The 13,480-nt window shown below is 47.6% G+C and overlaps 2 protein-coding genes across 3 annotated transcripts in view; one reads left to right on the top strand and one right to left on the bottom strand.

The window, feature by feature from the left end:
- Nucleotides 1-13,178, bottom strand: part of SLC1A6 (solute carrier family 1 member 6) — a 44,249-nt gene extending 31,071 nt beyond the window's left edge. Inside the window, exon 1 of one of the 2 annotated variants that reach the window (XM_025989757.2) lies at nucleotides 13,093-13,178. The gene's annotated coding sequence lies outside the window, so the exon portion shown is untranslated. Of the gene's footprint in view, nucleotides 1-13,021 lie in introns of both variants that reach the window. The other variant, XM_072721363.1, reaches the window with a different exon arrangement.
- On the top strand, nucleotides 6,351-13,389 carry TEKTL1 (tektin like 1). The gene is made up of 7 exons (XM_025989761.2): nucleotides 6,351-6,920; nucleotides 8,302-8,406; nucleotides 11,249-11,447; nucleotides 11,832-11,998; nucleotides 12,125-12,220; nucleotides 12,309-12,422; nucleotides 13,013-13,389. Exons 1-7 carry the CDS (start codon nucleotides 6,351-6,353, stop codon nucleotides 13,259-13,261), a joined length of 1,500 nt encoding a protein of 499 aa, XP_025845546.1. The 3' UTR covers nucleotides 13,262-13,389.
- The last annotated feature ends 91 nt before the right edge of the window (nucleotides 13,390-13,480 follow it).

Below are 13,480 nucleotides of genomic sequence, written 5' to 3'. Positions count from 1 at the left end.
CTTGGAGACTGTAAACTAATTCCAGCGCTTCTATGGTTCTTTTCCAGACACCTGCTGTCTTAGAGTGTTAGGGCTGCTATAACAGAGTATCATAGTCAGGGTGGCTTAAAAACAACAGAAATGTATTTCTCACAGTTCTGGAGGCTGGGACATATGAGATCAAGATGCCAACAGATTCATCATCTCAAGAGGACTTGTTGGTTTATAAGCAGCCATCTACTCACTATGACTTTACATGGAAAAAGAGCCAAGGGAGCTCTCTGGGGTCTCTTTTGTAAGGCACTTATTTCATTTACAAGGGTTTCACCCTCATTACCTAACCATCTCTCAAAGGCCCCGCTTCTTAATACCATCACACTGGGCATTAGGATTTAATATATAAAATGTTTGGGAGGACACAAACATTCAGTTTCTAGCAGATGTCAATCCAGGCTATGACCATTAGGCTTTGAAAACAGTGCAGAAGACAGTTCACTCATTCCCCAAACACACGCTTATATGTGTCAGGCTAGAGAAAAGTATCTAAAACAGGCCATCAGAGCCAGGAACCAGAGGTGAGTTTTAGAAGTTGATACAGTCAAATTTGGGTCTGAAGATGAAAATTAGAAGTTGGTGGATTAAGCACTGGGCAGTAGTATGCACCAATTTCAATGTTCAGAAAATGGTGGTAGACATTGAGAGTGTCTTGAAGTGAATGGATTGAGCCAATAAAAAGCCAGAACAGAACTGACTGCACCTTCACTCATAACCCTAATGAATTTCACCACAGATGCCTATTAGAGCAATCCTTCATATTGGTCTGGCACAAAAAAGCCTTCTCAGGTGTCCCTCGGGTAGGTTGGCAGGCACAGTGCTCTGTACGCCAGGCAGCAGCAACCCAGTATAATCCTCTGGCTGGGAAAATAGAAGCACTAAATGGACTAAGCACAGAATGCTGTCCCAAGTGAGCGGTCTCCCTGGTTCTTTGGGAAACCCTTTCTGCCTTTCCTGGTGTTAGAGTAGTTCATCCATTCATTCAAGCAGTAAAAATGAAAAGTAAGCATTTGAATCATGCTTATTCTATGTGAGCCACCATTTTAAGCTCTTTCCTCATATTAAGACATTTAATCCATGCCATGATCCTATTATCCTAGTTCACAGATGAGGAAACAGAGGGAGAGAGAAGCCAGAGACTTGCCCAAGATCACACAAACATTATGTCAGAGTCATAATGTGCACTCAACTCATCCAGCTCCAGAATCTTGACCATAGCACTATCCTGACTCTAGTGAAGGTCTGTTGCACCATATACCACTGGGCCCCATGACTATGCTAAATCCACATTCTTGTAAATCCCGGAAATACGTCTCCATCACCAAAGATTACTTGCCTCCATCACTTCTTGGTGACCCCGGTAGGTTTCCAGCATGGCTGGCCTGGGAAGCTTCCATGGGCCATCTTATCCCTCCCCATTACTGAATGATCCTTTGGATTCCAAAGCCAGGGTCACTCATTCCCTCTTCATCCTTGCACCACTCAAACACTCAACAAGAAAGCACATACTCATATATCATGTAATAAATACATGTCTCTGTCTCTCTGTCTCTCTGTCTCTCTCTCTCTCATGAATAAATAAATAAAATCTTTTTTTAAATCTTTTTTTAAATATTGTATGCTAACTTTATTTATTCATGAGAATACACAGAGAGGAGAGAAAGAGAGAGGCAGAGACACAGGCAGAGGGAGAAGCAGGCTCCATGCAGGGAGCCTGATGTGGGACTGGATCCCAGGTCTCCAGGATCACGCCCTGAGCTGTAGGCGGCGCTAAACCACTGAGTCACCGGTGCTGCCCAAATAAATAAAATATTTTAAAAAAGTTAAATGTCCATTAATGGATAAACAAAGTTGTGGTATATAAGTATAGGAGAAATTGGTCATAAAAAGAAACAAGGAATGAAAAACTGCTACATGATACAGCATGAACAAACTTTGAAATCATTATTCTAAGAGGAAGAGAACAAAGGATCACAATGTATGATTAATTTACATGAAATATGAGAACAAGCAAATCCATGGGGACAGAAAGTAGACTAGTGGTTGTCAGGAGTGGGGTAGGGAGTGGGTGTAGGGGGAGTGACTACTGATGGGTATGGGGTTTTATGTGAGGATGATGAAAATGTTTTGGGCCTATATAGAGCTGGTGGTTACACCACATCGTAAATATACTAAATGCCTCGGAATTGTGTGCTTTAACAATATTAATCCTATTATGAGAATTTCACCTCAAAAAATAAAAAAGGAGGGGTGCCTAGATGGCTCAGTTGGTTAAGCATCTCATCTGACTCTTGCTTTTGGCTCAGGTCATGATCTCGGAGTCATGGGATTGAGCCCCATGTCAGGCTCTATGCTTAGCTGGGAGTCTGCTTGAGGATTATCTCTCTCCTTCTTCTTCTGTCCTTCCCCCCACTCATGTTCTCTCTCTCTCTCTCTCTCTCTCTCTCTCTCTCTCTCTCCCCCCCCCCATCTCATAAATAAATCTTTAAAAAAATTAAAGGAAACAAATAACATGATCACAGCATGTGATTACCATCCATTCCTTCATCACATGCATACTGAGAACCTACTATATGCCATGAGCTGTGCTAGGCATTTAAGAGCAAGCTTTCATCAGGGAAATACATATCAAAACCACAATGAGATACCACCTCACACCAGTGAGAATGGGGAAAATTAACAAGGCAGGAAACCACAAATGTTGGAGAGGATGCGGAGAAACGGGAACCTTCTTGCACTGTTGGTGGGAATGTGAACTGGTACAGCCACTCTGGAAAACTGTGTGGAGGTTCCTCAAAGAGTTAAAAATAGACCTGCCCTACGACCCAGCAATTGCACTGCTGGGGATTTACCCCAAAGATTCAGATGCAATGAAACGCCGGGACACCTGCACCCCGATGTTTCTAGCAGCAATGTCCACAATAGCCAAACTGTGGAAGGAGCCTCGGTGTCCATCGAAAGATGAATGGATAAAGAAGATGTGGTCTATGTATGCAATGGAATATTCCTCAGCCATTAGAAACGACAAATACCCACCATTTGCTTCCATGTGGATGGAGCTAGAGGGTATTATGCTGAGTGAAATAAGTCAATCAGAGAAGGACAAACATTATATGGTCTCATTATATGGTCTCATTCATTTGGGGAATATAAATAATAGTGAAAGGGAATAGAGGGGAAGGGAGATAAAAGGGAGAGGGGAAGGGAAATGGGTAAAAAATATCAGAAAGGGAGACAGAACATGGAAGACTCCTAACTCTGGGAAACGAACTAGGGGTGGTGGAAGGGGAGGAGGGCGGGAGGTGGGGGTGACTGGGTGGCGGGCACTTGACGGGATGAGCACTGGGTGTTGTTCTGTATGTTGGCAAATTGAACACCAATAAAAAATAAATTTATTATTAAAAAAAATAAGAGCACGGTTTCTTCCAGGAGACGGGGGGGGAGATCAAAAATTAAAAAGTAAACAAATAGATAAAATACTTCCAGGTAGTGATTAGTGCTGTGAAGACACTATATGAAAGAACTTTAAGACTAAGAGAGCTACTTTTGTGTAAGTAGTCAAGGAAGGCCTCCTTGAGGGACAGACACCAAGCAGCCACCCAGGCAAAAATCTTCAGGGAAAGAGATCTGACCAAAAGATAATAGCAAATGCAAGGGCCCTGGGGTAGGAACTAACATGATGTGTTAGAGGAATACAAAGATAGCCAGGGAAGCTGAAGCATACTGAGTGGGCCTGGGGGTGGGAGGTAGAAGATAAGTTAGTTCAGGGAAGTAAGAAAAGTCAGATCATGCAGAGCCTTGTGAGTAAAGAGTTTGGATTTTATTCTAAATACAATGGGATTTGCTGAAGTGTTTTAAGTTAAAAAAAAAAAAAAGATGTGCTCTAGTTTAAAACATAGTGCTGGCTGTGGTGTGGAGAATGACTGAAGGAGGCAAGTGGGGGAGGGGCAGGAATAGGCAGAGAGATCATAGGAATGCAACATGGTGATGGGAGCAAGAATATGAATGTTGGCCATGGGGGCGCGTGGGTGGCTCAGCAGAACTCTTGATTTCAGTTCAGGTCATGATCTCAGGGTTGTGAGATCTAGCCCTGCATCTGGCTCTGCACTCAGCATGGTGTCTCTTGAGAATCTGTCTCTCCCTCTCCCTCTGCCCCTCCCCACACTCACAATGTCTCTCTCTAAATAAATAAGTAAAATCTTTTAAAAAAAATAATAGTGGTAACAATGGAAAAAAGGATGAATATTTGGGGGATACATTTTTTCTTTTTTTTTAAGACTTTATTTATATATTCATGAGAGACACCGAGAGAGAGAGAGAGAGAGAGAGAGAGAGAGAGAGAAGCAGAGGGAGAAGCAGGCTCCGTGTAAGGAACCTGATGTGGGACTCGATCCCGAGACTCCAGGATCATGCCCTGGGCCAAAGGCAGGCGCTAAACTGCTGAGCCACCCAGGGATCTCCTGGGATACATTTTAAAAGTAAGGCTGGCAGAACTTGTTGATGGGTTGGATGCAGACATGAAAGATTAAAGAAGCTTCTAAGTTTTTAATAAAAGCAGCTGGGGGGTGGGCGGGGATGATATCAAGTCAAGCAATACTAGTGGAGGAAAAGATCAGGGAGATTAATCAAAGGTTTGGATTAGGACCTGTTGAGTTAGAGGTGCCCACCAAATGCTCACATAAAAATGCCACTGCTAGAAAGAAACAAACAAGGTGATGTGATGGACAATCATGGAGGAGGGATGGTGGGCAGATCTCTTTTGTCTTCCCCAGACTCTAATCTGCTTCCTATGTTGAGGGAAATCCACATCAGATGAGTCTCAGTAGAAAACAAAGTTCTCATTCCTGCCAAAGAAACAGGGAGGTCTGGGACACCTGGTGGCTCAGTGGTTGAGAGTCAGTCTTTGGGTCAGGTGGTGATTCTGGAGTCCTGGGATCAAGTCCCGCATTGGGCTCCCCACAGGGAGCCTGCTTCTCCCTCTGCCTATGTCTCTGCCTCTCTCTGTGTGTCTCTCACTAATAAATAAATAAAATCTTAAAAAAGAAACAGGACGTTCAGAAATGACTCACTTTCCCAGCTTCCCTTGGAAGCTAGGGCATGCTCATGTGTCACAGACTCAACCAATTAGATGCAGCCCGGTTAAGACCCCAGGAACCAGAAAGGCAAAGAAGCAGATGCCACAGAGAACACATACCATGGGTGGCTAAAGTGGCAGCCTCCAAGAGAGACAACACAGCCAGGAGTTCTGCAATAGTAGCCATGACGTTTTCAAGAGCCACTGCATGCCTTTTTGGGGGAAGGGGTATGATTCTTTTTATTATTATTATTGGTGTTCAGTTTGCCAACATATAGCATAACACCCAGTGCTCATCCCATCAAGTGGCCCCCTCAGTGCCCGTCACCCAGTCACCCCCACTCCCCGCCCACCTCCCCTTCCACCACCCCTAGTTCGTTTCACAGAGTTAGGAGTCTCTCATGTTCTGTCTCCTTTTCTGATATTTCCCACTCATTTTTTCTCCTTTCCCCTTTATTCCCTTTCACTATTTTTTATATTCAAGGGGTATGATTCTGACTGTGAGGCCATCTTTTCTGTCTCTGTGTCTTGCACAAAAAAATCCCGAGTAATGGGAAAGAAGAGTTGGAGTTAGATATAGTACTAAGGAAAGAGTCTTTTGACATAGTGGTATTTAAGCTGGGTTCTGAAGACTGGAGAAGAACCAGCCATGGAAAGGACTGGAAGGGAGTATGCTACCCAGAAGGAACAGCGACTGCGAGCCTCTGAGGCGGGAAAGAGCTTCGCCTGTCCCAAGAGCTGGAAGAAGGACTGTCTTGCTGGGGATAAGAAGCAATAGTGAGGGGCGCCTGGGTGGCTCAGTGGTTGAGCATCTGCCTTCCGCTCAGGTCATGATCCCGGGGTCCTGGGATCGAGTCCTGGATCGGGCTCCCGGCAGGGAGCCTGCTCCTCCCTCTGCCTGTGTCTCTCTCTGCCTCTCTCTGTGTCTCTCATAATAAATAAATAAAATCTTTAAAAAAAAAAAAAAAGCAATAATGAGAGATGTGCTAGATGAGGTTGCCTTCTTAAGGAGCCAGAATTCCAAGCCAACGTGGCCAAGTCCCAAAGCATTGACACGGTGCACCCTCTCTGTAGCCTTTCCCTCCCCCACCCATGGAACTCTGCGCTGTTGCCACCGTCGTCATGGTGATGGGCGCTCCGTTTGCACTCACTGCTCAAGCCAGGAAGGAGTTGGCGCGTCTTCGGGAGTCCCTGCCCCTCCTCGTGGGGGCCCCGGGCCACCCCGCGAGAGCCGGCAGGGACCATGCCCGTGTGGATACCCCCAGCCGAGCGCAGCCAGGACACGCGCGTAGGGGCTCCCGCATGGCGCGAGGCGGCCAAAGCCATGACGCAGAAGGCGCACCACCTGACCGACCGCTGCGGGCAGGAGGCAGTGACCATGTGGCAACCCAAGGACAGCGTGAGGGACCCGCACGTGGCGCGCCACCTCTGCCGCGCTGCCTACATCCTGCCCTGGCGCTTCCGCGTGGAGATGCTCAAGGGCGGCAGCACCGTGGAGAAGCCGCCGCCGGGCGAGGGCGTCACGCTGTGGAAGGGCAAGATGAAGCCCCCCGCCTGGCACGCCCGCCTGCCGCTGCCCATGCACCGCGACGCTCGGGCCCTGCAGACCGCAGAGGTGGTGCACGCGCACGCGCGCGGGGCCCGCCTCGCAGCCGCCCGCCTGTGCCGCGCGCAGCACCAGATCAATGGGCAGCTGCGGCTGCTGCTGCGCCAGCGGGAAGCTACGGACCGCAGGCTCAGCGAGGTGCGCAAAGGCCTGCTCATTAACCAGCAGAGCTGCAAGCTTCGGGGCTACAGGCCCAAGTCTGAGAAGGTGGGACCATGCCCCCACCCTCGCGGAGACCCAGGCCTCTCAGCTCCCGATGGTAGACAGACCACCCACCTCCACCCCAGGCCCCAGCCCCCACAGAGCGAGGGCACAAGATGATGCTCCCTCCTTCTGAGCCCAGGGGACAGGATCCTCAAGCCCCCTTGCCCCAGAGAAGCTATTCCAGTCCCCCCAGCCAAGGAGAGAAGGTGGGACTCTGAATCAGACTAGATGAAATTCTTCCCAAAGAGTAATCACAGATCCCAGCCCAGGTATGAAATCACCCACCCAGCCCCCAGGCCCAGAGAGTGAGACCTGTCCATGGGCATAAGACCCTCAATGGCCCCAGTGAAAACACACCCAACTCCCCTCCCCCGAAAGTGAGTGATGTCCTGGTCCCAATACATGAAACGCTCCTCAAAATTTTTGTGGGTTTTTTTTTTAAGGTTTTATTTACTTGAGAAAAAGAGAGCAAGCAGGGGAACTGAGAGGGATAAGCAGAATCTGCACCAAGCAGAAAAGCCCCATGCGGGGCTCAATCTCAGGACCCTGAAATCATGACCTGAGCTGAAATCAAGAGTGGGACTTAACCAACTGAGCCACCCAGGCATCCCTCCTCAAAATGTTTTACTAAACCCCAATCCTGCCCCATAGTCTCAGACAGTGTGAACCCCTCCCCAGACCTCCTCTCAGGAGAAGGGAACAGGTCCTGCCAACAAGTTGAGACCCTCAGACTCCAAGCCACTGCACTTGAGAGCTAGGTCCCCAGTCAAAGAAAAGAATAAGACCCCTAGTCTCAGCCCTGGTGAGATCCTTCCCCTAAAGTGAAACTGCAGACCACAACTGCAAAAGTGAGGAACATTCTAGCCTCCCTAGGGAGAAATCACACACACACACACACACACACACACACACATGCACACATGCACACACACACTACAATACACACACTATACATACACCAGGTGGAATTCTTACTCCCAGCCCCCAAATCCAGATAGTAAGAACCCAAAAAGGCAACCCCCTCATCATCCCCATATAGCCAAGGAGGGAGGATAAGACCATCATGAATGAAGGGGAACTCCCCCGAGGCCCAGAGTATGAGAACAGCCTCAAGTCACTTCATCCCATCTCATTGGACTCCTACCTATAAAATGGAGAAGCCCCCAGCCCCACTCTCTAAAGGGTAAGGCCTCCCCCACCAAGTGAAAGCCTCTGAAAGAATAAAGCCTTCTCAGAGTGAGATTCCCAAAGGGTGACAGCACCCCCAACTCCATTCTCCAAGCCTAGAGTCTATGAAATTGGCAAACCCTCTACTACCCTGGAAGGAGAAATCTCCCTCCAGCCCCCTTTGGAAGGTGTGAGAGATTCTTTCCTTGTTTTCTAGGTCCCTGACAAAGCTGACAGCATGCTCACCTGGGAGAAGGAGGAGCTACAGAGCATGAAGAGGAAGATGGAAAAAGATATGGAAAAATCAGAGGCCCTGCTCAAGGTTGGGAACACCTAGAGCCAAGTGAGGAGGGCTGGAGGCGAATCTGGATGAGCAGACCACTCTGACATTTGGGACTGTAGCCACAGTAATCCCTCAACCCATACCCCTACCCACTCTGCCCTGACACTCACTGTATTTCCATTTGGTGCAGTGGAGAAACTGAGGCTTTGACAGATGGAGTGAACCCCAAAATAACAATGAACACCCCTGCTGAACCCTATGCAGTCACTGAGTTAACTTCTTTTTTTTTAGGATTTTATTTATTTATTTAACAGAGAGCAAGAGCCAGAGAGCACAAGCAGGGGGAACAGCAGAGGGAGAGGGAGAAGATGTGATGTAGGTCTCCATTCCAGGACCCTGGGATCATGGCCTGAGCCAAAGGCAGACACTTAACTGACTAAGCCACCAAGGTGCCCCCACTGATTTAATTTCTTAAAACATTCCTGTGAAATACATACAAGGATCCCCTTATTAGAAATGGGGAAACTGAGGCTCAGAGAGCTATAGACTCACCCAAAGCACAGAGTTAGCCAGGGGCAGGGCTGTGGTTTCAGCTCAGGCGTCTTTTTGCTTTCCATCTTTATTGAGGTATAATTGACAATTTAAAATCATATATATTTAACACAACTTGATGATTTGACATATGTATAAATTGTGAAATAATCACCATAATCAAGGTAATTAACATATCCATCACCTCGCATAGTTAGCTTGATGTGTGTGGTGAGAACACTTAAGATCCAAACTCTTAGCAAATTTCAATTATAAAATACAGTATTGATATCCATAGTCACATTGTTCTACATTAGATCTCCAGAACTTAATCATTTTGCATAACAAAAACTTTGTGCCCCTTGACCAACATCTCCCCATTTCTCCCTCCCCCTCAGGCACTGGCAACCACCATTCTACACTCTGCTGCTACGAATTTGACTATTTTATTTTTTTCTTGAAAGGTTTTATTTGTTTATTCATGAGAAACACAAAGAGAGGCAGAGACACAGAGGGAGAAGCAGGCTCCCTGTGGGAAGCCTGATGCAGAGCGCTGATTCCAGGACCCTGGGATCACGACCTGAGCCAAAGCCAGACCCTCAACCACTGAGCCAACCAGGCACCCTGAATTTGACTATTTTAGATTCCACATACAAGTGAGATCTTTCTGCATCTGGCTTATTTCACTTAGCATATATGTAATGAAACTCGAGGTTCATCTATGTTGTCACAAATGGCAAGGTATCCTTTTTAAGGCTAAATATTCCATTGTATATATTTTATTATATACATATTACATTATGTATTACATGTCACATACTATTATATATTATTAATATATACTATATAATTATATAATAATTAATATAAATATAAATTCTACTATTATTAGATTATAAACAATTATGTTATATTACATATTAATATATTCTATAACAATATGCTATATATTGTAGCATATATACTATATTATGTATGCTATATATACTAAAATATACTGTATGCTGTAATATAATACATAATATATAACATGTATAATATAAATGGACATTTACATTAAGTATCTTTTTAATACATATTAATTATATTTTATATAATATAATATGATAATTACATTATTTTATATAATAGTATATTATAATTATATATTTTATATATTATAATTATATTTTATATATTACATTATAATTATATAATTTATTATAATAAATTTTTATAGCTTCTATATGATATAAAATATAATTATATTATATGTTATATAATTATATATTAAATCATATTGTGTATAATTTCTATATATGATATTGTTTAACAATATATTGTATAAAATATTACATATTATATTATAATATATTATTATATAATTATATTACTATATCAATGTTTTGATTATTTTTTTGAGATTTTTATTTATTTATTCATGAGAGACACAGAGAGAGAGGCAGAGACACAGGCAGAGGGAGAAGCAGGCTCCATGCAGGGAGCCTGACGTGGGACACAATCCCAGGTCTCCAGGATCATGCCCTGGGCTGAAGGTGGCACTAAACCGCTAAGCCTCCCAGGCTGCCCAATGTTTTGATTATTAACACATTAATATTACAATAGTATATATATCATATTTTCTTTATACACTCACCTGCCTAGAGACTGTTTTATTGTTTCCATGTCTTGGCTGTTGTGAATAATGTTGAAATGAACATGAAGTGCAACTATCTCTTTGAAATCCTGATCTTCTTTGGATATATACCAGGAAATGGGAGAACTACCTTATAGATTCAGCTCAAGTGTCTTGAGCCTAGTTCTTTACCCTGTAATATGTGCCCAGTCTTTGTCGGCTCCAGCCAAAGACGGTCTCACTATATCCTTAACCCTTGCAATGAAGATTCCTTTATGAGGGCACTAATGGAGGTGAGAGAGCAGCTGAGTTTGATAGAGCCCTGGGACTGGTTAAAGTTAGCTGGTAACCTGTGTGTGCTTTTGACTCATCTATTTGACAAATACTAATCCAGTGCCCTGGTGTCTGGGCACCTTGCTTGGCATTAGAACAAAGTAGTGAAGAGGACAGAAATGGCCTTGCCCTCACAGAGTTCATAGTATAAAGACACTCAAATAAGAGGCAGATGGGGTGGTGGATGGGGTTGGGGGAGGAAATTTAGGAGCTGGCACACCACTGTCCGTGGTGCTGAACCTTCCTTGAGCTCACCCCACCACACCCCCAGGTCACTGTCACATTCCTTTAAATCTGGTGAGTCCTGAAAAATCCTTCAAGAAAGTCTGAAATTGAAAAGGGAGAACCTCCCCACTCACACTCTGCCTTTTTCTCTGCCTCTCTCTGCTACCTTGCCTCCAGGCCCTGGCCTCCTGTCGTGACACTCTGGCCTTCTGCTGTAAGGACAGGCTCCAAGCTGTGGACCTAATGAACCAGCCGCTGGATAAGGTTCTGGAGCAGGCTGGCCGCCACTCCTGGGTGAACCTGTCCCGCGTTCCATCCCCCCGCACTCAGGGCCAGAAAACGCCACCCCCGGACCCTGTGGGCACCTATACCCCAGGTAAGCCCCCACAGAAAGGAGCCCACTATCATAGGTACCCTTGGGTGCCCAATCCTCCTCTATTTCTCAGCCACTGCCTTCCCTGGGGAATTGCGCCCCTAGACCAAGTGAGAGCGCTGAGAGCCAATCTCCCCTGAGACCATGTTTTTGATCAGCTCTTCCCCTTGCACACTCCTGCAAGTGAGCACTCCCTCAGTCCTGCAGGCGAGCACTCCCTCAGTCAATCTCAGATGAGCAGCCCCTCCTCTGGACTTTCTCCAAATCCTTCCATAAACCCCCTCGCCCAGGGCCCAACACAACCTGAGGATAGAGAGGGGAACTCAGAAAGCCAGGATCTGGAAAAGGAGGTCTTGGCTCACCACGCATGCCCCTCCCTGCCCGCAGAGTGCGCCGCGGCGCTGTACGAAGCCAAGCGACTGCTGATGGAGTCCAAGGACACCTTGCTAGAAATGGCAAAGAACGAGGAGGCCATCCAGGAGCAACAACAACTGATAAGCGATCGAGTGTGCGCCTCGCTGGCGCAGAAGATGCGTGAGACCTTGGAGCTGAAGGTGGGCGCGGCGACTGCTAGTTGGCGGCGCGAGGCTAGGGTGGACTGCAGAGGAGGACAGAGAGGGGGACGCGGGGCAGAGAAGCCAGGAAGCCAGTGTGGTCCCTCTGTGCTCTCACTCACCCAGGAAAGAATGAATATGACCTTAGGACTCATGAGGGGAACTATCCATCGGTGCACGAAATTCAACCAGGAAATGTACATCACTCGCGGCCTCATCAAGGTGTGCTTTGTACAAGAGTGTGCGGGGGTGAGGCCGGGCTTGCTCGCCTAGCCTGAGCCTCGCTGCTCCGCATACCACACTCCGCCAGGGTCCTCTGTCAAAAAGTCACCTGGAGACTCGAGAGAAACTGGATAGACCTCTGGTTCGGATGTACCAGAGACACGTGGGCACCCAGCTCCCCGAAGCCTCGCGCCTCGCTCAGGTATGTTCCCACCTGGCCCCTTCCGCGCCTCCCCGCCGTCTCTAGGCACAGCCTCATCGTGGTAACACCGCTTGCTCAAGCACACCTGACCCAGGTCCGCCGGTCCTCCCACCGCCGCCCTGGAGGAGGCCCTCTGATACCCACACCTCTATCAAAAAAGTGCACGCCTCACTCCATCTTGATACCGCCCTCATTCAGCCTAGCTCCTCCAAGCACTCCTTGCGCAGATGCACCCCACATCCCAGGTCAGCCCTGCCGGTCTCCAGGTGCGTCCGCCTCCCGCCCCGCCCCTCGGCCCCGCCCTGTCGCGGGCTTCTCTACAAAGCGCCTCTGGCCGGAGAACGTTGCCCCCAATCTCTGCGAGTCCCCCCTCTCCTGTGCTCCTTCCCGGGAAGGGGGAGTGGATTTGGGGAAGGGATTTGGGGGGGTGGGGGAATCTTCCGCCAGCACACAGGGCCCGGGTGTGCCCCTCCCCTTCTGAGGCCTGCCCTTTCTTAAAGGTGTGCTCCTTTCACACGCACACCTGGCCCCGGCGCGGTAGTCCACCCCAGACAGTGCCCGGCCCCCAGCACGTCCCGCTTCCTCCCCAGGGTACTGACAAGCTGCAGCGCCACATCTCGCACGTGGAAAAAAACCTGAAGGAGCTGCTCGACACGCACAAGAACCTCACCGGGAGCCTCAACTGCAAGAACACCGGGTATGAAGTGGACTACAATGTGGTGCGCCTGCGCCTCCGCCAGCGGCACCCGCACGTGTGCTACGAGCAGGCGCAGCGTCTGGTCAACGACTGGGATCCGCGCACGCCTCCGCGGGTCGAGTCGGATGCTGCAGCGAAATGACAGCCTCTCCCCCTGCCCCGGCCATCCCGCCCACTTACAGCTCAGTGGCCCTCCCTCTCGCCTGACCTACCCTCCCTTTAAGCATCCTCTAGCAGAACTATAATTAAAAATGACAATGATTGCCATTATTAGGCTCCTACTGTATATCAGTCACTTACCCTACAACACGTTATGGGCACTGTATCCTGGGAGTTAACAGGCTGGATCTGGGCGCCAGAT

The sequence above is a fragment of the Vulpes vulpes genome, chromosome 9, assembly GCF_048418805.1.
Source record: "Vulpes vulpes isolate BD-2025 chromosome 9, VulVul3, whole genome shotgun sequence".
NCBI classification, from domain to species: Eukaryota; Metazoa; Chordata; class Mammalia; order Carnivora; family Canidae; genus Vulpes; species Vulpes vulpes.
Note: the sequence above shows the minus strand (reverse complement) of the source record. Positions and strands in the feature narration are given on the sequence as shown.

Excerpts from the sequence above, each read along its gene's own strand:
- TEKTL1 (XM_025989761.2), top strand. The coding sequence starts at position 6,351 with ATGCCCGTGTGGATACCCCCAGCCGAGCGCAGCCAGGACACGCGCGTA. Across the intron at positions 6,921-8,301 it reads ACAGGCCCAAGTCTGAGAAG|GTCCCTGACAAAGCTGACAG; the intron begins GTGGGACCATGC and ends CTTGTTTTCTAG. Across the intron at positions 11,999-12,124 it reads GTGAGACCTTGGAGCTGAAG|GAAAGAATGAATATGACCTT; the intron begins GTGGGCGCGGCG and ends TCACTCACCCAG.